Here is a 27,284-nt window from a genome sequence, read left to right on the forward strand (position 1 = left end):
TTTATTGCTCACATTTCTTTCCTCTTGTCCAGCATCATCTGCCTCCTCCCAGCACCCTCTTTAAGTCAGTGCCCTGCATTTCAGGGACTCTGGGAGCCCCCAGAGCTCGCAGGGAGGCAGTGGCAGCCCTGAGCCAGAGCACAGCACCTGCCAGAGGACACAGAGGGGCCATTCCCCTCGGGCTGTGGGTGCAGGAGCCCAGAGCACTGGGGCTCCTGTCTGCCTCTGAACAGCTCCACAGGGATTACTGAATCCCCTGGCACCACACTGGGGAGGAAACACTAGAATTTCCCTTCCATAAAGTGCCTTGAGAGCCCCCACAGGACAGGAGAGGGCTGTTAGCACACATCTCAGGTCTGTGGAGAAGAAAGCCCATTTAGGATGCATGTGTTGGAGATAAGGCAGCAGATGTCCCTGCAGCCTGGCTGAAAGTGGCTTGAGGGCCACCCACCCACCCACCAGCACACAGATGCCTTGTGGCTGACCCCACACCAGTGAGACTCTACCAAAATTCTGAGTGGAAGGGTTATCTGAAGCCTAAAAGAGGAATCTGCTCTTTCGAACATTTTCCCACACTTTAGGCAATGCCACCTGGCTCTTACAGCTCCATTTCTCTCAGGACTATTTACTTTGAATGTTGGGACTATTTATAACTGGCCAAGTTCAGGGTTCCTGCCTCATTCCTGAGAAAGCTCTGCCAGTCCCACAGGCTGTGTCTTCCCAGTGGAGCTCTCATTTGGCTACTGTAAATGTTTTCATTTCTTCTTTAGGAGAGGTGGCCTGAGCTCTCATCAGATTGTAAAACCTCAGATGGTCTCCAGTCTCACATCTCACCCAGATATGGTACCACCCACATCCTCCAAGCCCAGCAGATCCCCTTGGGTTTCCCCACAGATTCTCCCCTGTGTTCTCATCTCCTCTGACTTTTTTTTTTTTTTTTCCTTTTCCCTCTGAGGAAATGGGTTTCCCCTCAGATTCTCCCCTGTGTTCTCGTCTCCTTTGACTTTTTTTTTTTTCCTTTTCCCTCTGAGGAAATGGGCCCGGCTCAAGGGCAGCACAAAAAGCTCAGCAGCCACACGTGCCTGTGCTTACCTAAAGCCAGGCTCTAAGAGGCAGAAATTTAGGCAGTATCAGTCCTATGATAAGGTGGAAAATGCCAATTCCAGCAAAGCCAAAGTGCTGCAGGGAATTTGGTTTGGGGGAACAACTCCCAGTCCTCCCAGCCCACAACCAGGCTGTCTCAGCTGGGAAAGAAGTTCACGGATTCCCCTGGCTGTGTCCCACGTCAGCCCAGAGCTGAGAAACCCTCCAGCAATCATTTGCATCCCTGTGCCAGGAATGGCAGAAACGCTTCTAGAAATGCTCCCAGAGGCTCTACGTCAGCAGAAGAGCTGCTCTCCACTCTCTCTGTCTACAGCCTGGAGTGTTCTGCTCTCCCCAGCACGGAGCCTCGTGTGGGGTGGGTGATTTCTCCAGGAGGGATGGGAAGGCACTTGTTTCCAGCAAGCTCAAAATCCACCTGCACCATATTGGCCCAACCTAAATGATGTGTAGCCAGGGAAAATGCCAGACAGGAGCAGCTTTCTGTGCTGAGAGTCCCCGTGGCCCCTAGCTGGATGTCAGGCACAGCCTGCTGTAACCAGACAATGTCCCCTGCACTCTGCCCCAGCAGAGCACACAGACAGTGCTGGAGAGTCACCAGGGAATGGCAACGGTGAAGTAACTGTGTGCTTCCAGCACAACAACTTGGAATAATGGTGGCTGGTTGTGGGTCTGGGGGTGCACCAGAGTGTCAGCACATCTCGAGCAGGCTAGCAGGGTGACAGACATCAGGAACGCCTCCCTGCCTCTGTGTGCAGCTCTCAACAGCACTGGGGGGGTTGCAGCTCCAGTGTGTCACATTTTCTGTGCTGTCCCCTCCTTCCCATGGGAACAGCACCAGGACCGAGCCCTTATGTGAGCTCTCAGGTCTGTCAGCTGGAGAGCTGGAGCCTGTGACCTGTCTGAGGTTTGTCACAGCGTCCTTGAAGTCTGTTGGTGCAAAACAACTGGGATTTAACAAACTGGCAGTCTCTGAGGGGGAAAAAGCCCTGTTCTGTTGAAGAATTTCCCACCAGCTCTGTGGTCACTGTATTTTTCTTTCAGGAACTGATGTGCTGGCAGAGATGCACCACCCACACAGTCCCCAGGGTGGCCTCTCCCTGCCTTGCACCTCCTGCCTCTCCAGCTCGTTTCCAGCACATTCCCCACTGCTGTCCATCACCACTGGTAGTTCCTCTGCCACTCAGCATTCCCGGGAATATGCAGGTGCACAGCCTTTCCCACTGGTGCCCAGGCAGGGACTGGTCCTGCCCTGTGCCAGGAGGGTCCCATGGGCAGCAGGATGGTGTGGGGAGAGCTGGCTTGCCCTGTGCCAGCAGCTGGCAGAGCCATGGCCAGCCAATCCGGGATTGTCCTAATTTGATTATTTGTTGGCTGCCTTCAGGGTGCTAGAGGACAATGCACACAGCCAGGACACGCCTGTGGGCTGGTGATGGAGATTCATTAGGCTTATTGCATACCCCATTACACAGTTATGAGACTCTCTGTGGCTCTGACACAGCTCTCCAGAAGATTTGCAGTCACATTGCTCTTCCCTGGTCTGTCTGTATTTATTTCAGGGGAGAAAGGGGGAGCTAGGCATGATGGTGGCTGGAGAAACAGTCCATGTGGAACTATTCCCATGGGAGAGTCCACACTTTTGCAATCTCTGTTCAAGGAGCAGGGAAATGTGATTTTCCAGATGAGAGCATCTCTTCTCCAGTGCTGGACACATTTACTGTGTTTTCCTTCCCTTCTCCCTTCCCAGCCAGCCCAGCAGCAGAGCAAGATGTTGCTCTCTCAACTCTGCTTCACCCGGTTCCTCCCTTGCTTGCTTTCCTGGGCAAATCTATGCGTCAGCTTCAGGCTGAAATCCAAGAGTCCCACAACTGACTTTCTTGCTCAGTTTCCAACAAATTAAGCAAGCAAACACCAGGACTGTACAGGAGTGTTCTGGGGCACAGAAGGACATCAATTCCTTCCCTTTGTCTCTGCCCTGGTAATAGGGGGATCCCCAATACCACCCCTCTGACCTTCTGACCCCACAGCTCTGGCCAAGGGACTTTTCTGCCTGCTATTTCCCCTGTGTGATATGGTCAGGGTTCAGCCTGAGGTCTTCCTTGGGTGGATGAGTTTTCCTGTCTCCTCTGAAACTTTTTGATGTGTTTCCCAGGAGGGAAAGTCTGGGGGAATCCTGCGGGAAGTGCTTTGTCTTACAGTGCTGTGCCCTGCAAGCTGGTGGTTATTAGCACGCTCAAAGCAGCTGTCAGTTATCTTTCATCCTGCTGCATCCCCTGGGAATAAGGCAGAAAGCTCTGCACAGGGCTTTGCTCAGTAGGCTCGAGTCTTTAACAGAGGGCTGCTGAATTAACAACCCTCAGCAGCAGCGACAGCAATGGGATGTGACAGCCCCAGCCTGGGATGTCTCTGGTGCCTCCTGTGGGCCCTGCAGACTCACCTGCTAATAACACGGACGTGGGACGTGCAGGATTTTGCTTCCCAGGCTCCCTCCAAAGGCAGCAGCATCCCTCCTCTGCTGCTACCCCCAGCCCAGCACTGCTCCTCCCGTGGGGTTCTCCCTGCAGAAGGAGCCCGGGGAGCACTGAGAGCCTGTCACAGTGAGAGCTCCTGGTGGCCCCAGGTTAACCACTGCCTCTCACACACACAGACACCTGAGGCTGTTGTTTGCTGCCCCAGGAGACTCGTTGCTGGCTGCCTCACAGGGCAGGAGCAGAGGAAGGAGGAGGATGGGAGGGATGAACTGCAGACTGCAGGGAGAGGAGACGAAAGGACATTTGGGATTTTCAGGATGAAGGCAGCACTGAACTTCACCTCTCCAAGTGCAAACGTCTGGTCCAAGTAAGTCACTGTAGCATCTTCCCAGCCAAAGAAGGGGAAAATTCCTCCAAAGAAGAAGCTGCCTGTTAGAAATGCCTGTTGGGACAGGGCCTTCCAGGGAGAAAACTGCCTTTTCATTGACCTCCAGATAATCTCTGTGTACTTCTGTATATCAGAGTCAAAATGTAACAGAATTTTGGTTGAATTACAAGATTCAGCTGATGGGAGCTGTACAATTCCTTCCACAATGTCTTTGTGTGTCTCAGAGGCCAGAAGCTTTATCAGGCTCTGAAGAAACAGAAAGAACAAGAGCAACCCTGGGGATGTGAATAAGAAAACATGAGGTATCCAAACCTCTGATGTTAAGATACGAATTCATCTCTAAAAGATAAAAAACTGGCAAAATACACTGAGCAGCTGAGCAGCTCCATCCCTGGCTGATTTCTGGCTGCAGCCACAGGGCAGCCTGGAGCAGTGAGGCTCCCTGAAGGTGCAGAGGGCAGTGGCTTTGAGACACAGCTGAAGGTCTGAGCTGACCCAGTAGGGCCTGAGCAGTGAGCTCCTGGTGCCAGAGCTGCTGGCTCTCTCTGTTCATCACACAAACTTTCCTAAACACCATAATTTTTAAAAAAATACTTATTCCTAAATACATCAAATTATAAAACCTCTCTACCTAATCACCCATAAAAAACCCACTTTCCACTAAAACCCTAAACAACAACAAACCTTTACCCAAATTAAACAAAAAAAAAATCACTCACACAATAACCCTTAACCCAATCAAAACAAACCCAAATATAAAAATCCTACTCTACTCTACAACCAAAAACCATAATTTATCTTAAAACCTTTAACAAAAAATACCTTAAAAAACCTCAAAACCAACCACTAAAATTTTAAAATCAAAACTACAAAAAATATAAAACCAACTATACTCAAAAAAAAAAACCCAAAAAACCAAAACAAACAAACAAAAAAAACCCCAAAAACCCCCAACCTATTAAAAAAAGGGATCAGCACCACGATTCCAAGGAGCACCTGCCCTGCCAGTCTCATCCTCTCATCCCATCCCATCACCACGACTTCCTTCCTTCTCTGCTTCTCAAACTCAGCTTTTTCTGCCTTTCTTTGTAGAGACAGAATATGAAGGACAGAGGTCCTGGTTTCCTTCTAGCTCTTGAGCACAAGAGCCCTTGGAGAGGATCTATTTTAAGAGAGGAGAGCCTTCCCACTGCTGGCGAGGCGGCCCAGCAAGGGCAGGCTCAGTGCCGTGCCCTCGTCGGGCACTTGAGACACCTGCTAACAGCCACTCCAGCTGCCAGGGCTCCTCCAGCAGTGCCAGAAATCAGCGCCTCCACGGCAAGCCCTGCCAGGATCCAGGGGAAGAGGGGGGAAGGCGAAGCCCCCACTGCACATCTCCTGCACTGGCTCATGGCACGGGTGCAGCAATGCCACCTTTGCCCTGGCGTGGGCAGAAGCACCTGCTGGGGGGCTCAGGACCCCTCCAAGGCTGAACATGTTGTGCTTTTAATCCAGAGGGCTGGAGAATCATGAGACTCCCATGGGAAGAGCTGCTCAGGCTCCTCTTGCTGAGGGCAATCACTTTTTTCTCAGTATGAAAAATCCTGTAGCTGATTTTATGTCAGATGCAGAAGGCAGGGCAAGATCCCACAGAAGCACATTTTGTTCTGTGCTTAGAATCATAGACTCACTTAAGTTGGAGGAGACCTTTAAGATGATGGAATCCAACTGTTAACCCAGCACTGCCAAGTCCACCACTAAAGCAGCCCCAGGCTTGTGCTCCAGGGTCACATCTCATCTTGGAAAGCCTCAGTGTGCCCACTCCAGCCTTGCCTGGTAGGTAATTCCCTGCTTTTTTGATTCTCCACTTGGGAAGGTTCTTCTTGACATCTGTTCTGAATTTGATTCTCCTCTATTTAGGTTTTATAGCCCTTTTTCCTCTCCCCTTGGTAATTCAGATGATATTATCTGTATCACTTAAGTTTTTAATCACTTCACCTAAATTTTCTTATAATCAGCTTTATTTTTCCTTTTCCATATTTTTTTTAGTGGTGGGTTAAGCACCTTTATCCTGATTTCCCCTTTCTACATGGTTATTTCTTAGTGGTGTAAACAGAGTTTATCACATTTAGCAAATAATCTGTTAAAAGAGAGCTTGAGCTTATAAGCATTCTGATCCACTGCAGACCCACCCTAAAGAAGACTTTGGACCCCAGTGATGTTCCTCTCACCCCAGAATGCATCCAGCCAAGCTGGAAGAAGAGCAGACCTATCCTCCAGGCTCAGCTCAGTGATGTAGAAATGAATCCTGCTCGCAGCAAAGCTGCAAACCTCCATTGAAACCAGCTCTTTGTTGCTCTCACATATGCATTGGAGAGTGTCTTTAAATTCCTCCTTGTCAAAACCATGCAAGCCCTTGGCGTGCCCATTTTAAGAGCTGGTACCTGTTCCAAGCACTAATGGCTGCTTCAGGGAACAGAAAAGCAAGGCTGAAGGCTACGACGTTCAAAGCTGCCTTAATTATTAGAGCGTGAGCTTCCAAATCCCTTGAGAAGCACAGGGAGTGTTGGCCTCAAAATCCACAGCCTGCTCAGAGGAGCCAGGGATCCAGGGAGTTTTGGGGACATCTTGACTGCAGTCTGTCTGCCTGGCTCCACTGGCTTTGGAATGAGTCCGATTCATTGTAGCAGCTCTGAATTCAGAGCAGAGGGAGCAGACAAGGCTCATTGCCTATTCCAGCCAGAGAGACTGCAACAACATTTGTGGTTTGCGTTTTTTCTTTAAAATAAGGTTACTTGAGTAGACAGCCAGGAATAGACGCTCTGTCTCCTCGTTCCTACACTGAGCCCCACTGATAATTATGCACAAACTGTCAGGGCTGCTTTGGAAAAGCAGTTCTAGGACTGAAGCAGCCTGACATGCAAAGCTTTGCCTGGAGAAGTGGTGTCCTCAATGACCACCAAAGTCCAGCAGGGAGAGCTGGGACCATTCAGACCTTACAGAGTGCAGCAAGAACTTTTTCTCTTGGCCACTAATGTTCCTGAAGGTTGGGCAGCCTGGCCAAGAGGGGCGTGGAATCATGTTGCTCCCGAGGAAAAATATATTCCTGTGCAAAGGAAATCTCTGGATGTGTAGGTGCATCTGTTTGCAATGTGGCATGCGTGAGGCTCCCTCCTTGCTTCACACTCTGCTCTGGTATTTATCCTCCCAGCAAGCCATCACTGCCTCATCTTCCAGGACTGTGCTTCAACTTACACATCAGCAATTTCCCCTGCCACAGGCAATCAGTGAAATTACCTGATTTAAGGCCAGAGGAGTCAAAAATGTTACACTTTGGAAAATTCTTTCCACAGCTCCATTGCTTTTGTACATCTCCAGGCTGCAGACGGACCCAGTCACTTCTTCCATTTTGCACCAGGCTGGAGGAGTGACCACTGGTGATGGCACCACTTTCCATACAGGACCCTGAGCATCCTCCACCAGCATCCAGCTTCAGCCACCCTCTCCTGCCCTGCACTGCTGGGCTCTGTTTGTCCAAAGTAAATTCAGGCAGATTTCCCTGTTGACCGTGGGGATTTTGCTTGCTCAAGTGGATCACCATTTTTATTTTATTTATTTTTCTGCTAAAAGTCTGTTCTATGTGGATAAAACCCCAGGTCAGTCATGCCACAGGTAACTCCCAGCCAGGGCACAAGGATTCATGGATGTTGGTGCTGCCTCTTCATTTCTTGGGAGGGATGGGGAGAGGGTTGGATGCTCTCCCGCAGTGACAAGGTTTGCAATTTCTTTTTAAAAGCCTGTAATCATCTCACTTCTGTGAGCTATTCAGGCATTTACATTGTTTTTCAGCATCTTGAGTGCTGGCTGGAAGCAGCTCCAGGGTTTGGGGGAGTGCAGCAGGATTGCTGTGGGGGGCTGTGCTGACAGGCACCCCCATACTGAGCAGAGGAGGGCTGTGCTCCTGCCCACAGGTGAGCAGGTTCCTCAGCATTGTCTTTTATCAGGAAAGAAAAAAGGGGGTAAAAAACCCCAACAAATCAATTCTGTTCACATGAAATATGAGCTGAACTTCAACTAATAAACACTGAAGGATAAAGAAATGCCACGAAAACAAAAGTCCTGTTGTGACACAGCCATGGCTGAGGTTCATTCATTTTTTAGAGATTGTTTTTCCTTTTCTCCTCCTGGCTAAAAATGAGATTTTCAGAAAAGAGAAAGCATCACCAGCATACAAACACATATCAAAAAAAGGAGCTGTTTTTCCCTGTGGGTGCAGCCATCTGACACAGGACACAGTGTGGACACAGAGACCTGGGTGGGAGCTCCCAGACTCCAACCCCACAGTGGCAGCATCTGGGAACCCAAGGGAAAAACCTAACAGGCTCTTGGGTGGTATTTCCCCCATTTTCCCCTGGCAGATATGCCATGCCTCTGGCAGTGTTTTCTCCCCTTAACCCATGCTGTGAGGCTGGCACAGCAGTGGGAGCATGGAAAGCCAGCTCTTGTCTCACTTATGACCACTTAGCAGCAGAGGGGGGATCCCATAACCATTCACCTCACTTAGAGGCATCCAAAGGACTCCCTGCCTTCCTTTAGCCACCCCTGCAGAAGCTCCAAGGTCGGAATGCAGCCCTTCACAAGAGTCAGTCCCTGCCCCGAGGAGCTGCAGTTGGAGACAGAAGGCAGGGAACACTGATTCCCTCAGCCTGTGCCATCTCGTCTCCATGCTGTCATGCCATCTGTGGGCTCTATCCCAGGAGCTCCTGTCACATCCACTCCCATTTGCATTTTTCAGTGCTCTCCTGCCCTTTCCCAGCATCTGCTGATCAAGTCCCTCTGGTCAACCCTGCTCCTCATCCTTCATCAAGGCTTTTAATTTTGATGATGCTGTTACCCACTTTTGCTGCACTCTGCCCTGCAGCAGCTCAGCACACGAGCTGCAAACCAGGCAGCCCAGCTCGCTAGCAAAGAGAGCTTCCAGACAGGGATTGAGATGCTATTAATTTATCCTATATTTGTTTTGAAAAGATGCCTGGGGAAGGTACACCATTTCCCTTTCCAGTTAGAGGCTTAGCAGCCACAGGCTTTTTCCTTTCTCAGAAATGTAAATCCATGTTTATTTTGCATGTACTCGATCAATCCCCAAGGCATTGCATCCAACAGGCCAAAATCAGAGCTCTGACTCCACCAAAACACTTCAGGAGAAAGAGGGGAGGGAGACATGCTCTACCTTTACTAGAAGAAACATCTATTTATTTGGGACCAAGGCAGCTGCATGGAGTATAAATTACTTTAATTGGTAAGCCCAACAGGACTCACTCCCTCTTAAAGCAGAGAGAGAAGACCTGGAACAGCCATTTCCAGAGTGATCACTGAGGAGCAGCCAGACTTCAATTTCTACGAGGCTCTTCAGAGGGTTTGATCATTCAGGATGCTCTCACATATACAAAATACTAATCTACCTAAAATACCTGCAGCACCAGCCATAATCTGCTCCCAGTTAGAACTTGTGCAACTCTGCTGAAGCCAATTTATGAAGCAAACATTTAATTTAGCGAGCAGGCTCACAATCCTAAATTCAAACATATGTCAAGCCAGCTAGTGGCTTTGTTTTAATTAACTCTCAAACTTTGTGGCTGTCATTTCCTTATAGAAATGAGGATGTTCTGCCAAGGGCAGCCCGTGTGCATCCCTAGGAAACCTCCTGCTATTTCACAGCCACTTTTCAGAGAGCTCTTGCCGAGGTAAGGGGATGTGGATGCTGTTATGAGGGTCCATATGGCAGTACACGGGCACTGCAGCATTAAATCAGGGGTGTTGTAGCTCTCCAGCCCGGATTCTCACAGCGCCAGGTAAAGCATACGTAGCTTTATTGTTGTACAATTTTAGCGGCCATGCATTATTCAGGAGCAGCCCGAGTCTCGGCGCTGCCGGAGGTGATTCAGCGATGATAAAGGGAATACGCTTTGCTCTAAAGGCAGGAGAAAAGGGATTTCACGGGTCGCTATCTTCTCCTCCCACGGAGAAACAATGGAAGCGTTAACACTTCTGCTAAAGAAATCAGCTGGCGACAAATTCTCATCGATAATTAAAATGAAAGCGCAAGCTGCCTTAACGTGTAGTTAGACTCAGGAACTCTAACCTGCTCTCTAAATTAAATGCTTTCCTTGATAATTTGCCTCTCGCAGCAGGCACTGAAATCTGCCAGAAGATGCCATCTAGTGGGTTATGGAAGTTTATTTAAGTTTAAATCCACTTGCTGATGTGGGGCGAGGGTGACAAGAGCCGCAATTGCTGGGGTGCATAATGGTTTCCCTAGATTTTTTTTGTTCTTGCTCCAGGAAATCCGGTATTTCCCTGCGGCTTTTACATTGGAAGACAACTAATATTTATTTTCCCAGTGCCCAGCAGGGCACCGGATTGTCACAGCCCTGCTGTTGACACAGCCGAGCCTCGCGGCTGCTGTGCTGGCAGAGCATCCTCCCGAGCGCCGGGAAACGGAGGAAACGGATCCGCTCCCTATTCCTGGGAAAGCTCTGCCGCCATTCCTTTTTTTCCCTAAAAGCACCCTCCAAACGCTATCCCGTGCCTCTGAATTATGTAGTTTTCATTATTAAAGCCGCTTAATTGCTATCCAGCTACCCTAAAAACACCCTTCAAACGCTATCCCGTACCTCTGAATTATGTAGTTTTCATTATTAAAGCCGCTTAATTGCTATCCGGCTAAACAGCGTTGTTTTTTAATGAGAACCAGGGATGGATCTCCATCCCTGGACTGGCTTGTTGTGCCCCGGTTATTCCGAGCCCCTGGGGCGAACTCCAGCCCTTTGGGGAGCATTTGCAGCCCTCACCCTTCGGACCGCTCTGCTTCTCCCAGTCCCCGCTCCCACCTCAGGGCCCCCTCCCTAATTAAGGCGTTTTAAGCCAATTAACCACCGTGACTCCCCCCCCACACCGCCGGCCGGTTCGAATCCCGCTCCGCCCAGACACCCCGCCGTGCCGCCGCATCCTCGGAGCGCCGTTCTTAGAGAGTCATTAGCGGGCAGTCATTAGCGGGGAGTCATTAGCGGAGGGTCATTAGCGCGGGGTAATGAGCGGGGAGCGGGGCGGGGCCTCCCGGGGCGGTGGGCGGGGTCTCGGCGGCCCCGCCCCCCGCGCGAGCGGAGCGGAAGTGCCGGAGTTGCCGCCCGGCGCCGCCGAGCGCGGGCGAAAGTTGCGCTCCGGGAGCGCGGCGGGGGCGGCCGGACCGCGCTCCCTGCTCACCGCCCGGCTCCTCAGCCCCATCCCGCCGCTCGGCCCGCTCCCGCCAGCCGCTCCGATGCGGCGGAAGCAGAAGCGGCTGCTGCAGGCGGTGGGGCTGGCGCTGGCCGCCCTCGTCTTCTTGCCCAACGTGGGGCTCTGGTCCTTGTACCGCGAGCGGCAGCTGGAGGGCGGCGGCGCGGCCGGCGGGGACAGGGCGGCCGCCGCGGGGGCAGCGGCCGGCGAGGCGCCGGTGAGTGGCGACTCCCGAGGGAACCGCCGGGCGAGCGTCGGGGGGCTCCGGTGGGAGCCGCTGGGCGAGGATCGGGGGGGTTCCTGTGGGAACCGCTGTGCGAGGATCAGGGGGCTTCCTGTGAGAACCGCTGGGCGAGGGTCGGGAAGGTTCCTGTGGGAGCCGCTGGGTGAGGATAGGGGTCTCCCGATGGAGCCGCTGGGTGAGGATAGGGGGTTCCTGTGGGAGCCCCCGGGCGAGGGTCGGGGGCTCCCCAGGGGTCGGGGTCCCCGAAGGAGCCGCTGTGGCGCGGGGCTGGGCGCGACCCCTCCCATCGCAGAGGGCAGCGAGGAGCGGCAGCCGCCCCCATACGAGGAGGGGGCAAGGGAGGGGAGCCGGGGTGGGCTGCTGTGGTCCCCGGGAAGGAGCTGGTTTATGTATCCTGTGTTGGAGGGGGAGCGCCAGTACTTTCTTGGCAATGTGCGGGGACGGGAGGGTCTCCTTGCCTTTTTCTGGCTGAGCGCGGTAAGGGAATAAAGCAAGGTCTCTGCTCCTTGCGCCAAGGAGCGAGGCAGGGGAGCTCGTCCCACCCGTGCACAGAAAAGAACGGCAATCCCGTCTCCCAAGGGTGTGCCTCCGTGGCATTTCTGTTCCCCTGCCTCGGAAGGTGTGGGAAGCAAACATCACCTGTTACTCCGCGTCCCCGCAGAGCTCAGGGCGAGGGCTCGCCGAGAGTACCAGGTGGAGCTTGCGGATTATGTCAGTGCAGCGATGCTCCTTTGGGAAGAGAGAAGCGGATAACTCTTCCTGAGAGGCAGAGGATGCCCGCCGGATATGTGGCCTGAGGATGTTGCAACACATGGCTGCGTTCCTTTCTTGTCCCACTGGTGTAGTAGTACATTTAACAGCCAACCTGTCTGTGCAGGGTGTGAGTCAGGAAGGCTGGATCACCCAAATTAGACGTTTGGAAGCACAGTTTAGCTGCACGTACTTTCGGCTGTGTAATAGCTTTGTCCCCTTCTGGGTTTTAGCTTTGTGCCATTAAGAATGATTGGGACTTGAAAGCTTGAAATGTCATTGTGTAACTATCAGTTCAGCTGCCACTCTAAAAGGCTTCGCTTGTTCAAAACCACTTAAAACTCTTAGTCGTCTAAATCTTTTCCTCCTTGGAGACTTCCTGCTGTAACTGCACCGTAAAGGTGGAGAAACCTGCTGTGACAATTTCTGCTCTGAGGGAGAGAAGGCTCTCAAAGAGCTGTACTCAAACTGGGACTGAGCTCTTCTTTCCCCCAAGAAATGCTTTTTCAAATTCAAGCTTTTCAGTGTAAGTCTGGATAAAACCATTCCCATGTCCCATGCTGTTGGGGAAAGGGATCAGCTGTTGCCTGTCGTAAAACATAAATTTGCAGCAGATCCTCAAATCTGCGCAGAAGTCCTTCTGACTTGATTGCACAGTGATCATTATATGCCTGGAGTTCCTGATGTTACTGCCTTATGCTTGTATTTCTGTGGGATGCAGGGAATCTATTTTGCATGACTGCCAAGCCAAGCCCTGCTCCACAGCTTCATGTGTTAGGGCGAAATGATCTTTGTAAAATCATGTGTCCTCCGGAAGTAATGAGGAGAAAGTTGGTAATTATTCTTAGGAGGCATCAAAGTGGCAAGTTGGCTTTTATGGTTTTAGTCTTCCAAAATTGTCCTTGTACTGTAGGTTTTGGGTAGATGCAAGCCAGGCAGCATCTCTGCTGATTTCTGTGTCCTTGCAGTGTTCTCGGCGTTCAGCTCTCCCGAGCTGCCTGTGTTGTACACAATGCCTGCTCCATTTTTCTTTATGTCTCTGTAAAGTATGGCAGCTGTCAGTGATTTGAGATCTGCTTTTGTTTTGATGGTGTGTGGAGCTGGGCAGGAGACGCCTGTGCAGCTCGCAGGAAAATTTGCAGTAAAACCTCTCTGCACTTGTGTAAATCACAGTTGCTGGGTTTTAGGCTGAAGGCTTCATCTTCCACTCTAATTAACGTGGAGTTATGGGCTGCAGGGGGTCTGTGAGTGAAGATATATTTGTGTTATGGGCTTATTTTTTGAATGATTTGGCTCTGCAATGATAGCTCCAGTTACACTGAGCAAGGGAAAACACAGCCTTAAGGACAACAGGCTGTCTTGGTAAAAATAATTTCAGATGAAGCAGAATAAAAACAACTCAAATGTGATTTTGTTTGTCTGTTTAGTTGTGTGGGTTTGTTTTACTGTTGTCATAGAGGTATCTGCTAGCTGACTGCAGAGAGTTTTTGGGCATCCTCACAATCATTGGTTTCAGCCTCCCTTCCTTGGTCCCGACAAGCATTCATGGGTTTTGTACTTAATAATCAACTTCCAGCTTGTAAATGAATATGCTGTTTGTCTGCTTGTTCTTGAAGCCTTTCGAAAGAGCTGACTTCTTAATACAAAAAACTCCAGATGATAGGAAGGAATATAATGAAAAAATATATTCAGAGCAGTCAGAAAAGATTTTCTTCTGTTTCTGGGTTTAATTTGCCTTTTTGTGCAGGCTAATCTTTGAATTGAGGACATTTCCTATGTACTTCAGAATTGAGCTTTTCAATGAAATCTCTGTCCAGGCTCATTCTTTCTCTTTAAATGGTGTCTGCTGTTTCAGTCAGTAGTTTTATCCCTCAGAGTAAAAGCAGAAGAGGGAAAAAGGTTTTAAGAAACAGCTGAATTAAAGCTATAAAGCAATTCCTAGAACCTTGTTGTATTGCTACAATTTTGAAGTTAGAAACCACCCAGGAGTTTTTGTTGTCTGTCTGTGCTGCATGTTACCTTCAGTAACATGGCAATATGCATCACTGTAGGTGATTTGGCTTTATTTAATCTTTCTAGTGCCCAAAACAAATGTATCAGAAAATTAAGCAATCAGAAATGATGTAAATATATTCTAGGGAAGATTATTCTAAATGGTTTCTGCGGAAGTGCCTAGGCAGCTAATTGCTTCTGTATTTACATGTTCAGGGGAAACATTATGGTGGCTGAAAATAGTGTCTTGCTTTAATAAGGAGGGTGAGGTATCTGCTCTTTCCTCTGCCTTTGGGTTTGTTCTTTTGCAGCTCTGTGGGTGTTTCTCCCTCCACAGAGGGGAGATGGAGAGAAGTCATCAAGGTCTTGGCCTCAAGGTCGTGCTGCAGATCTCCTTAGAAAAGCTGAAGCTCTGAGTTAGTCCTCGCTTAACTGCTGTGTGCTCAGAAGTGGCCTCTGTCACTCTGTGCAGCGCTCAGCAGAGGAGATGATCTGGGAAGTCCTTTTTTCCTGGGCTGTGTAACAGGTCTGGCATTAAATGGGGCTGGTGGCATCGTGGTACTGAAGTGTTTCTGCTGACAGCTTAGAAGCTGCCTTGACTTCGTGACTGTGCTGTTTGCTCATCACTACGTGTGTCTCAGTGTGCTCACGGAATGCAGATTGACTTTTCTGTAGATTCATCTTTTTCTTTTTTTAACAACTATTCAATAAGTAAAAACATACGATCTGTGGGTGTGGGGGTAGGAAGAAGCAGAAGGAATGCAGCTATTCCTTTTGTCTCTTGGATCTCTGCTGTCTGCCTCAGAGGCTGCTGAGCATCCTCAGCCCAAATGTTTAATTGATGTGGATGTAGCTTTGCAGTGTTTAAGCCCTGGATGAGTTAGGCTGTGGGCTGGTGGCTTATGTTTGGGCTAATGCAAGTGTTTATGTGGCTTTCAGTGCTCTGCAGAGCTGCTGCTCTGCTCTTCTGTGGTTAGGCTGGAGATCTGCACTGTGTGAAACCTGCTGTTCTGGGAATGTGGCTTTTGAGCTCAGAGAGATACTAAGCTGGAAGGTTTTTCCTTGAATTGCTGGCTGAAAGCACTGTAGCAAATTAGCTGCCTTTCGTGGCAGTGCGTTTTTATCTGATATGATGAATGCTTTATGGAGTCGCCCTGTAGCTTGTTGTAGCAGTAATTTGTGCTCTATAAATTAACTTGGGAGCATGATGGAAGTGTATAAATCACATCGGTGATTGTGTGGTGCCCTCTGCTGCCGGCCGGCTGGAGTGATGTGGGGTACACCCTCCTGCTGCTTCCTTGGCAGTGAGAAACCAGCTGCAAACTTGGGATTGAAAAATGCCTTGGGAGGGTGCTGCTCTTGGAAAGTTTGGGGTGATAAACTTTGGTTTTAGTGCTATTGAGCCTAAAGTTTCCAGCCAGCATGGCTGAAAATGCAGCCCTGGTGATGACGGAGTGGGGAGTGATGCTGCTCGTGTCCTCTGCTGAGGAAGAGGATGGGATTTGCTGTTCTGACCTGGGGGCAGCTGTGAGCTTGTCAAGGTTTGTCAGCATTGTGGTGTGGTTGGCAAAAACTAATAAAGAAGGGGGAGCCTGTTAAACAACAGGCTGGAGATGGAGGAGAAGGGTTTGGGAAAAATTAGAGGAACACCTGTTCTGCTCTCTGCCAGCCAGAAGGGAATTGGACAAGCAGCTTGCTGTACTTCACAGGTTCCTCTGGCAGACTGGCGTGTCCTAGACCTTGCTGCTGCTCCTGTCTGGGGCACTGCTGTGTTGGCAGCTGTGTTTGCCAGGCACTCATCAGCTGATGTAAAGGGAAACTTTGAAAAGCTTGTTTTTGTAAGTATAGTGGCATCTAAGGACTGGAGTGCAAGTGCTACAGCTGAGCAAGCCTGTTTTGATTGAGGAGTGAGTGATGGAATTTGGGCTACTCTGAAGTTTATCACTTCAGTGAGTGCACTTGTAAAATAAGCAGGGTTTCCTGAGCTTGGTAAGTGTGGCCTGCACTTGGGATTGGCACAGGGAGCTGAAGTGTCGTGTCTAAACCATCTCACAGCTGCAAAGTTCAAAGTAAAATTTGAAAATATGCTTATAAAGAAACTGGACCTTTCAGTGGCCTTCACTCCAGGTCTCCAGATTGTGGTGATCTTTGTTGTAATAGCAACACAGAGCTGAATGAACAAATGGGCTGTATTGTAGGTCTCCTAGGCTGTGTGAAAATAAAAGGTTTATTATACCTTGTTCTTCATCATCGAGCAGGTCCTCCTGTTATTGGAAAAGTTTCACTGTTCAAACATGCTCCATATGCACTTAATTGCTGCAATGGTGACCTTTCTTCGTGGTAGGAAGAGTTCTACTGCAAAACTTTTTGGGTCCTGGCATCTGGACTGTGCTTTAGATCACCGGTGAAAACCATAATCGTGTGGTGATCTCCAGAGCTGTGTGCTTTTGCTGAAAGAATATGAATCCAGTTGCAGGAGACAGCTGATTTAAGAGCAAACCACAGTTGCAGATTTCCTGGCAGACAATTACTAGGTATTTGACTTAAGAGGACTGAAAAACTAACAGGAAGTTACTTATTACCAGTGAGGAGGGTTGGTGAAATTAGGCAGAAAAATGTTATCAACCAGACTTTGTTAAATAGTGCCACCTTCCACTCCCTGTTTGAATACAGGTAAAAGGTAAAGAGCTGCAGTTTCCCTTCCTGTCACTCTGTATTTGCTTCCTTGTGGAGCCAGCTGTAACCTTGCTTACACTGTGTAGGAACAGACCCTGTCTAACTTTCAGGAAGTTGTATCCAGGTGTTAAAACAAATCTGCATGCTGCTCCTGTTTGTTTCAGCCTTTTCCAATGGCAGGTGAAGGCAGGCAGCCTGCAGCTTCCTTCTGGGAAGTGCAGAGCTGGTGGGGTGCATTCAGAGTGGGTAGGAAGGATTCTGCTGTGTGCTGGAAATATCAGTAGAAGAAAAATTGTGCTGCAGGAATTTGTTTTGATTGCCCATGAAAGCAGCCATTTCAACCTGCGAGCTTGTTATTGGGTAGGTTTTAGTGGAGCTGTCAGTGGTGGGTTTTTATGGAGTGCACGTCAACCGGAGTGCAGTGTGCTGAGTTCCCTGGTGTTCAGCAGGGTGGAAGTGCTGTAAATGCTCGTGGAAACAAAGCTGCTGTGATATTTGCCATCAGAGGACACTCTCTTTCTCTGCTTCATGCTTCCATCCTGTTAACTCTGTAGAGTAACTGGAGTTAACAGTTCAGCTTCTGTTCAGTAGTAGCACAGTTCTGTGTACACTCAGGGAGAGAGGTGGCTGCAGTGACTTTGTGAATATGGAATTTTTTATTAGTTACAAGTCCCCTCAGGTGAAGTGACCTGAGTGTGTGTGTAGATTTATTTTTTTTCCTGGATCACTGTGTATAGAAAACTGGAAAGGCTGAATGGATTAAAAACTGTCTGCTGTGATGGAAAGCAGACATTATAATTATTTTAACAGTCATTCATTTAAATATTACTTAAATGTTGCTTCAGTCAGACTGAGCTAGATTGGGAATAGTTACTTTCTGTTAATTTAATTTGCTCTTTGTTCCTATTCTGAAATCAAATCAGGAATAGCCTTTCTGCCTGACATTTGCACTTTATCTTAACCTGATCTCCTATCCCTGGACAGAAGGATTTTGGTAAGTCCTAGTGCAGTTTGGCCACTTGCATATTCCTTCTAGATACAGCTTGGCCTGGGATTCCTCTGCTTCTGGAGAGTTGTATAAATGACATTCTATCCTGCCTTCAGGCCCCAGATTGTTTGCAGAACCAAAAGCTGTCGGTGAGGATTTTTAGCAGTTCAGGGATAGTGTGAATTTGTTTATCATGTTTCACAGACTCCTGAGCAAATTCTGGTGCCTGAGTCACTTTCAAAAGTGTAACAGTGTGATGCTTAATTTCCAAACCAGGGATAATAGCCCCCTCTTTCTAATTTTAAAAATTCATGTTCTGCTTTCAGACTGCCTTTTGTCTTGGTGATGGTGAAAAAGCTTCCTTATTCTCTGTTATCTCTTGAAGAGTGTGCTTGTGGTTTTCCCTTCAGGTCATGACTTCTTACAGCTCAGGGAGCCAGTAAGTGCTGCTGGTGCTGCTTTATTCCACATGAAGCCTGGCCTCTCAGTGGCAATGGTATCTTTTTTATCAGTGTAACCAACACCCGTGGTGGTATTTCCTGCATTTGTGTTATCCTGCATGGGTGATGGATAGGCAACAAGGAATAGAGTGTTTATCTACACAGCTTTGTTAAGAATATAAGTAGTAGTGGATATCAAATTATGGCTAACTTGTCAGACTCTGCCTCTTTTGTTAGATTTACAGGGTCTGGCAAACGATTGGAGAAAGCTACAGATCAGTAAATCAATACGAGCACAAAGAGTTGCCAGGCAGTCCTCCTTTTCAAATGCCTGGGTAGAAGAGTAACTTCTACTGTGTCTGAGATCTGCTGGCAGCTCTGCACCCCCTAAAATACAAGAAATGAGTTGTTTGACATGTCTCCTTATTGTTCCTTGTATAAACTTGATAAAGCTTTAACTTGCAGCTTCAAAGAAGGGAGGTCTTCCATTTTTTGGTCCTTAAGTTTGCTTTTCTTTCTAAATAATTACCTCTCTTCCCTTTTGCAGTTCCTCCATTTTCTCTAATCTTAGCTCTAGGTTATAAGAGAGCTCCCTAGAGCATATATCTATAATTAAGGCTTTTAAACCACAATTACAGTGGAGCATCAGTGGTGCTCTGGTGCGACCAATATCCAAGGGAGAAACTTGCTTCAGCAGAAAAGTTGTTGATTTTATTACAAACGAAATCTCTCCTGTCCCACTCACAGTTTCCTCTGATACTGCTTCATGCCTTCCCACTTTGCTAAGTTATCTTCCTAAAGCTGATGGCCATTAATGGCATGTCTTGTGTAGCTCACAAGAATAAAAAGGTTTTATTTAGTCCCTCTGTCATTTTCTGGAAACACAGGCTGCCAGCTCTACTGCAAATCATGTCCCTCACGAGTACATTCAGAAAACTCGAGGGTTTAAAATGGAAACCCTGTTTTAAGCAAACTCACGTAGCTCATGTGGATATTTTGATTCTTTCTTTGGCCAGAAATAGAAAGCAAAGGAAGGGAAGGAGGATGGTGTCTATGAAGGCTTGACTGTGTTTTGCTGCCCAGCTTGGTGGAGAAGCTCACTCTTAATGTCACCAAATAAGATGACTGTGTTTTCCAGTCTCAACTACTTATTAATTTCTCAGCTTTAATACCCTTTTCCTTTGCAATTAGCACAAGCAGCAGAAAGCAACTTCTAAAACCTGTCTTTGAAAACAGTGAATGTTGAAATCCTTCCCTTTTAGGGTGCAAATTGCTTCTGCCCAGAGGTAACTAATTTCTGATCAAAGCATCTCCCCTCACCACTAATGTGTATTTCTCATGTGTGTGCCATGTGTAGCTGATCTAACAGTGACCTGACGCTTTTCCCTCATGTAGCTTTCAAAGAGAGAACTTGTCCTGTTCTTTGTGGTTGCAGATCACAAGGCAACTGCTGAAGTGAAGTTTCCAAAAGGCTCATTGGAATTTTTTTTTAAATACTCAGAAAATGCAGCTGTTTACTAAAATAATGACCCACAAAGGGGTTAATTTCAAACAAAAAGGACTCGTGTCTTTACAAGACTTGCCTGTAAATGAAACCTGTCTTCCTGCTGCAGAACTATTTGGTCATAAATGTAAAAGATTCACAGAATAACAGTAAATCAGTCTGTCTCCTGCAAGAATTTTAATTTTCTGGATGCATGGAATTTCTTGTTTGAATACTCTCCCTTTCAAAAAATCTGGTTAGATTGGCATTTTGTCTTTGTTAGTCAAGGTCTTGTGATGTTTTGGGACTTCACCAGATCGTATCTGTAAACACGGTCAGCTGTCCCTCCTCCACACAGAGCTGCCTTGCTTCAGCCCTCCTGAACAACTGGGCCTTTTTTACAAGCTTAAGTTGCTATGAAAAGTTCTGCTCTGCTTGATCCCTAAAGCCTGAAATCCTTTGCTTGCAGCTATGTGTGCAAGCTAAGGTGACTTTTCAAAGCAAAGTAATTTCATTCTCTGTCTGCTTATGATTATTCAGAAGACCTAATATTTGAAATCCCCTAGTAGCCAGTCTTGGTTTTTTTCTCAGTGGAAGATCACATAGGCTTGTTTTTCTGTAATTTGCCTTTATTTGTGTTCATATTAATTTGGGAGGTTGCTTTTACCTAGTTCATCACACTAGCAAGAAAACAATTTTTCTCCATGATGGCAAAGAAGTAGTTTGGTTTTTTTCCTTCTTGAGCTTCCCTAATGTTTCCCAGCCTTCAGATGGAGTCCAAAGAAGAAATGTTCACAGGGATTAGTAAGCATGAGGTGTTTCTTAATAAATAAAACAGGTGAAACAGAGTTTGAGTGTTCTTAACACTTAGACCAAAGTTTTCAAAGATGTCTTAGAGTAGGATGTTCCTTTGAAAAATAAGAGTCTTAGTGACTTTGATCTAGGGTATGGTATAAAAATAACCACAACCAGGACTGGCATCCCGTAAGATTTCTTTTTGTTTGTTTTCTGGGTTTTTTTATAATATTTTTAAAAGAGTTAGCAGCTCCTTCACTTCTGCTCAGACTGACTTTAATCTTCACTCTGCTTCCTTGGAAGTGGCTCTCTTTAGAGACTGTAATTTCAGCTCAGATAAACACAAGCAAAATATATTCCATCACTGAAGAAAATCAGAACCCCAAAAACTAGATAAATACGGACATAATGATGTTGTAAAAGGCTTTCATTGGGCAAGGAAGTAATTTTCTGTAACATTACAGAAGGTCACTTAAATTTAGCCTGTCAGTCCATGTTAGCCACTGTGTAACAGGCTTGTTCAGGATCTCAAAAAGAAGTGAACCCTGTGATTATCTTCTGTTTTCTCATTTATCTCCCTGGTGGCCTGTTGCCAGTGTTTTATGTGTGATAGCCAAGTAAGAAGGAATAACTCCTTTTTTCCACTCCTGTGCATGTTGGTTTTGCTGATCTACGAAATACACTCTGGGCTGTCACTTCCCTTTGATTCTCAGGCTGTGGCTTACTGTGTCAGAAATATTTAAAACTCCTATGGATATCTTGCTGCTGCATGCTGCCTATTTTTTTAATGTGTGTGGCTGTTTTGGAAACTGATTCAAGGTACTAATTTAGCCTAGGGAAAAAAATCTCCCTTCAGAAAACCAGCGTCTGCTCACAGGTCTTATTTGCAGCAGTGAGAAGTTATATTGGTACTGTTAAAGTGTTTGGAGTGAGATTTCTCAAGATTATTTTGCTTGCTTGGTACTGAGGGCATGGAAGTAAACTGCAAAAATATCTGCAAAGTATTGGAAGACCTGGAATTTCAGTGTAGAAACTGGCAGAATTGTATCTGGTTATGTGTATGGAGACCAGAGAACCATTCCAGGTTATCATTGCTGCTGTTGCAGCTGATTTTTGGAAACGTGATTCTTGACCCATTGTGCCCCAGATTGTTTCTGATCTTTGGATATGAATTGTGTGCTGTGCTAATGGAAGATGGGAAAAGTCTTATCTGCAACATGTGAAGGTCCTACTTGTTGTCCTTGATTTTGACTGCTGCAGAGAATCTGTGTAAAATCTGTTAAATTAAAAACATAAGTTTTCATTCATTGTACTGTCATATTTTCTGCAAATAGGAACTTGGGCCTGCTGATTACAGAAAAAGAGTCCTTGGCAAAGCAATTGCAGACTAACAAGAAAGTGTTTTGAACCTCAGTCTGTGCCAACATCCTTTTCTGTGCATTTTGGCCAGAGCTGTTATCAGCATAAATTTACACTGGTCATCTTGGGTGAAAGGCCTAAGCTGAGGAAACAGCTGATGGTTTGTGGCTTTTCAAGTGCTGATATTTTTATAGTAAGTGGCTGCTCCTGGTAGAAATGCATCTGAGAAGGTATGAATTGTCATGAATATGTGAGCAGAGAGCACTGGCATTGCTGATACATTAACTGGGAATTGTCAGTTGTGTAGCAGAACTCAAATATTGGCTTAACCTGAAGATGTGAAATTAAATAGAAAAGAACAGATTTTTCTCTCTGGATACTTGAAAACAATAACAAGTCATGTGAAAACTTGTTTTAGAAATTATTTCTAGAGGGTATGAGTTTTCAAGCCTAATGCAGTGAAGTCTATTTTTATAGTCCTTGAAAACAAAACCTGACAGACCATATTTGCCAGCACTTATATTGCTCTGGTGACAGTGCTTCTTTTTAGAGCATGCCAGAGGAAATACTCAGTGCTGGAGCATATGTCAGTGATTAGTGGGACCAGTGCTGCAGGATGAAGTGGAAGAAATATGGTTGTGTGAAGAAAAAGCTGAATGGACAGAACGTGAGAAATGTAGCGGTTTATGGGTCGGGTTTAGGGTAGGAATGGAAAAGAGTTATTTTTAGGGATGTCTGTATGTAGCTGACAGTCTCTCTTCCAAATCACTGAGGTTTAACTGCGAGAGGATGACTGCTGTCTTTCTTTCTGTGTTCCTCTTAATTTCTTCTTCGTGTAGAAAACTGTTTTCCCTTTGAATCGATCAGTGTTTGCATTATGCAGGTGTTAGATAATGCAGGTATTTGTATGCTCAGGGTGAACTGGAAACCTCAGGAAGTGAGAGACTTTGGCACCCACCCCTTTCTGTGAATTTGTGGATTTAAGGGTTGAGGCAGAGGATGATCCTCAGAAACCAGCTGAGTCTCTCCAGACCTGACATCCTGGCTCCAGAATTCTTGCCAGTCCATGAGGTGTGTGCTCATGTTTGGGTTTGGGATTTGTCAGCTCCTTCTCCCCCCAGAGCCATCCTTGGCATGGACCACCTTGTGGAGGATGCTGGGGTCAGAGCTCTCAGCCCCAAGTTCTGCACCAGCCATGGGGGACTCTGGGTGCTTTGTTCCAACTCCTGGCTGGAGGGAAGAGGAGGAGGATGGAGCCCTGCTGCTCTTCTCCAGGATCACTGACAGCTTTCACTCAACAGCTGCAGTGCAGTCACTACAGCCTCCCTGCTTTGACCATCCAAAATAACAAATATCTGTGTTCTGTGCAGGCACCAAAGCACGCAAACAAGTACAAGTGATTTGTGTGCAATACAGAGGCACCACTGTACATAAATGTAACCTGGAGAAGCCAGGTGAAAAGCCTGGCATACCCAGATGTTTTAATGGGATGTGAAAGTGCCCACAGACCTCACTCAAGGACACACACCCCACTGTGGGAAACACAAAGCTGGAAGTTGAGCTGCAAGATGCACAGCCTTGTGATTTTCAAGTTTCTTGTATATTTAGCCCTTGACATCATAGGTTAGTCATCAGTCAAGTGCTGTAAAAATGTTCTGCTGCCTCACCCTGTTTTTCATATCTTGTCACTTACGTTGGAGTGCTCCAAAATTTTTGCTATTCAACATAAATGGAACAAAATGAAAATGCTCTGTTCCCTTTATCACAGTTGATGCCTGTACTTGAACTTTGCCAGTATTTGTTTATGAAAACTGCTTGTTTTCCCCTCTGAAATGTTTTTGTCAGAGCAGCTCAACACAACTTGTATTAGGGGAAGTCAGAATAGGTTAGAGAATCCCTGAAAACTGGAAAAAGAAATTAGATTGCTACATAGAATTACCTGATATCAAAATTAGACTGCTGCTGCAAAATAGACGTTTGACTATTAATATTTAGAGAAATAATGCAAGAAGCCAAGCAATATTCAATTAAATGCAAGTCATAAAATAACTGTCTTCAGCTCACTACACCTGTGATTTACCTGATTTAGACTTTTTTTGGCAGTTTTCCCTCATATTTAAGTGTTTTTAAAGCTATTTTAGATCTGGTTTTTTTTTGCTAAAAAACCTGTGAAATTCTTGCTTTTGAATAACTCTTGAGATAACTGGAAAAACAGAATTAAATTATTTGGGCCCTTTAGGGAAATGTGAAGGCTTCATGAGATTTGATATGTATTTCTGTAGCACACAGGAGGCCTAGTCAGAAGTCTGCAAGGAGAAAATAAAGCACCCAAAGGCAGACTGTTTCCCATAAAGTAACCCAAACTGAAAGTATATATTTATTTTCCTTTCCTAAATTTGCTCTGTAGAAAATATCTTAAAAATTTGAGTGTTTGCTGGTACTTGTACAAAAAAAAAAAAGAAAAGGAGCTTCTCAGCAGTGCAATAATTAGATTTTGTACTGTGTTGCCAGTACTGCATGGATTTCTGAAAGGGACATCTGGATTTTCACTGGTGACTGAATCCAGTGTTTAAAGATCTTGGTGTTTTCAGTCTGATATGTGGTGTCTCCAAGTTCTGTAATTATTTTGTACTTGAATCTGCTGGCTCAGGCATGAGATTCATGGATCCAGTTTCCTCTTCCTTGGTTTGTCAGAGCTGTGGAAGGAACTGACTTTGAAACCTTGATTATAGTTAATCTTTGTGCTTCCTTACAATTGTTAAAGGTCTAAACATTTAAGAGGAGCACCAGCTTACCTCATTTGGGAGTCACAGCTTCACAATGGCACGGTGTCTTCAGCAAAATGTTGTTCTTGTGGAAGTTGGATCCATTTGAGATGGATTCACATTGTGTCTGCAGATACAGTCTGGGTTTTTTTTTCTCTTCTGCTGGAGGGTGGTGAAAGCTGTGGCTCTTGGTGAAGTGTTGTGATGTTACTGTGGACTTGTTCATCATCTGCAGTGATCTCTGCTCAGGAGGTGGAAGAGAATACCAAAGGAAATTTCCTTCCATCCTGCTTAGGAACTTTGTCAGCTTAACATGAATGAGTTTGGGCTTGTGCTCAGTGCTGCTGGATTATGCAGTTAGGATTCTCTTCTGCCTTCCTAAACAGGAGCAGCCTGTAACACATCACCATTCAGCATGTGTGCAGCCTGCTGTGGCTCTGTGCAGTAGCAAGAAGGGTCAGGATTTAAATAATGAGATCAGATCATGCACCTGGATCTTGTTTGAAATCGCAGGGTGAAAAGCTTCTAAAGCCTCTAAAACCTCTCAGCAGCTCCTCAGAAGAGGAGACTGGTTGGCAGACAAGACCCTGAAAACTGATGGGTTATGGTGTACTCTTAAAATTTAATGAAATGTAATCCGAGGTTTTAATTGCATGTCTGGGTTTATGCATTTAATGTTGACTTTAGCAATTCTGCTTAGTACCTAATGAGGCTGAACTCTTTGTGTAACAGTGTACCTCCTCCAAAAGATCTTAAGATTAAGAAATACTTGAAAAAGCAGGGAGGGAGAGGCAGCAGTTGCAAAGATACCACCTATTTTCTTGAAGCTCCTTGAGTTTTAAGTGTCCTTTGTGGTTCAAAGTAATCTTGGCTTCAGTTTGTTATGAAAATTCCCTCCTTGCTGGTCTGCAGAATGGCTTGGGGATCCATGGCAAGTGTGTCAGAGATTTCTGTCATCTGCAGCCAGAACAGTGGAAGCATCAAACAGGCTCTTTAGCAAACATACTGCAGAACAGCTTTCCAGAGGGATTTAGAAACGTCCCTTTCTTCATCTGCTCCTCAGGCAGCATCCTAATCCCAAACCCAGCCAACAGAGTGGGCTGTGATGGGCAAACACTTGGCACTAACTCTAGGAAAGCTGATGGGCTGTGTGCTAGAAGCTGGCATCCTGTGGATCTGACACAGTGCTTGACATAACTCCTGATCTGTGTTAATGGAATTGCCTGAGTGGCTTTAGTTTTTTCACTGTGGAGTCAGCAAGGGGGATGTTTCAAGTCTGTGGGGTTGAGTATTAGCTCCCAAGGCTCCCACCCAGCTCCAGGGTGGGATCTGGGTTCTGGCGCAGCAGATCAGTGTGCAGGTGATGGTGGCTGCACTAAAGCAGCACTCTGAGGTGATGGTTGTGTGTCCCCTCTCTTGCTTTCATGTGTCAGAATTGCTCTGCAGGTCTGCAGCTTGAAAGGAAATGTCTGTGGTGTAAACATTTTTGTGTAAGTATAGCAAACTGTAAACACTGAGGTGTTTTGGTCTCTTACAGTGTAAGGCACCTTCCAGAAACAGTGGCATGGGTTGGATGGGCAGCTTTCAGAAAGAGAAAGGTGTCTCTGCTGTAGCTTTGCTGCTCCATCTAATTCTATCAATATTTCTTTTGCTAGAAGGGGACTGGCTGTACTTTGGAAAGGTTATAGTTGAAAGAAGTTACAAAACAGCATCCAGCAGGGTATAATCTCTTCTAAATAAGTACTTGATAAGTCAGTTCAAGACATAAGCCTTCTTTAAAGAGTAAATGAAAGTTCATTGGTGTCCAGACAAAGACCCTTTGGCCATCTGGACTTGACTTACTGTTGTCTGCTCTTGCTCGTGGGTGGAGGTGCTGTCTGAGCTGTGGATATAAGGTGCTGTGCAACACTTAAGCTCCCTTGACCTAATTCACTTGCTTTTTTGCTGGAGCATGGATTAGCAGTGGCTTGCTGGTGCAAAAGTAAGCAGCAGTTAATTCTTGTAAGTCAAGTCCTGTATGGCTGTGATTTGGGTAATGCCATCTTTGTGGAAAAAGCAGGGCAAATTCCTCAAATGAAGTGATAGAAGAGTGGCAGGGGGGATCCTGGAGGCAGATACCCACACAGCACATAAACTGTGTGTTCAGGTTTGGATGATGCTGCCTTCTTCTGACTGCTGCTTTCCAAGTCATGACTGATCTCAGCTCAGGCAGAACAGGCTTCCTTGGAGGCCTTAACACATTCCACAGGATTCCAGATTGTTCTGAAAATGCTTTCTAAATGCTGTGTTAATTAAAGATTTCTCTAAGTCAGAATTAAGTTATTAAAATGTTCCAGGCATTTTGTAGAAGTCTTTAGAAAGCTGACTGTACATTCCTTTCAGAGTTGATCTACTGCCTGTTATGAGTTACAAAGTAATATTGTGCTGCTTGTGGGTTGCAGATAAGTTCAAATAAACAAATGGTTAGGGCTTTTTGCAGTAGTTTGCCTTTTTGTGAACTGACACTGCTATTGAGTCACTCTTTAGGATTTTGCAATTGTGTAATTGTGGTTCTTCAGCAGTAATGGAAGCAAATAAA

General features: G+C 46.5%; 1 protein-coding gene across 2 annotated transcripts in view; it reads left to right on the plus strand.

The window, feature by feature from the left end:
• Window positions 1-11,133: 11,133 nt before the first annotated feature.
• GALNT10 (polypeptide N-acetylgalactosaminyltransferase 10) overlaps window positions 11,134-27,284 on the plus strand; it is a 75,615-nt gene continuing 59,464 nt past the window's right edge. Inside the window, exon 1 of one of the 2 annotated variants that reach the window (XM_039701536.1) lies at window positions 11,134-11,431. In XM_039701536.1, coding sequence (XP_039557470.1) covers window positions 11,258-11,431 — 174 coding nt within the window. In that variant the 5' untranslated portion in view covers window positions 11,134-11,257. The remainder of the gene's footprint in view (window positions 11,432-27,284) is intronic. The other variant, XM_039701535.1, reaches the window with a different exon arrangement.

Source organism: Passer montanus, unplaced genomic scaffold, assembly GCF_014805655.1.
Source record: "Passer montanus isolate IOZ18808 unplaced genomic scaffold, ASM1480565v1 scaffold15, whole genome shotgun sequence".
Lineage (NCBI taxonomy): Eukaryota > Metazoa > Chordata > Aves > Passeriformes > Passeridae > Passer > Passer montanus.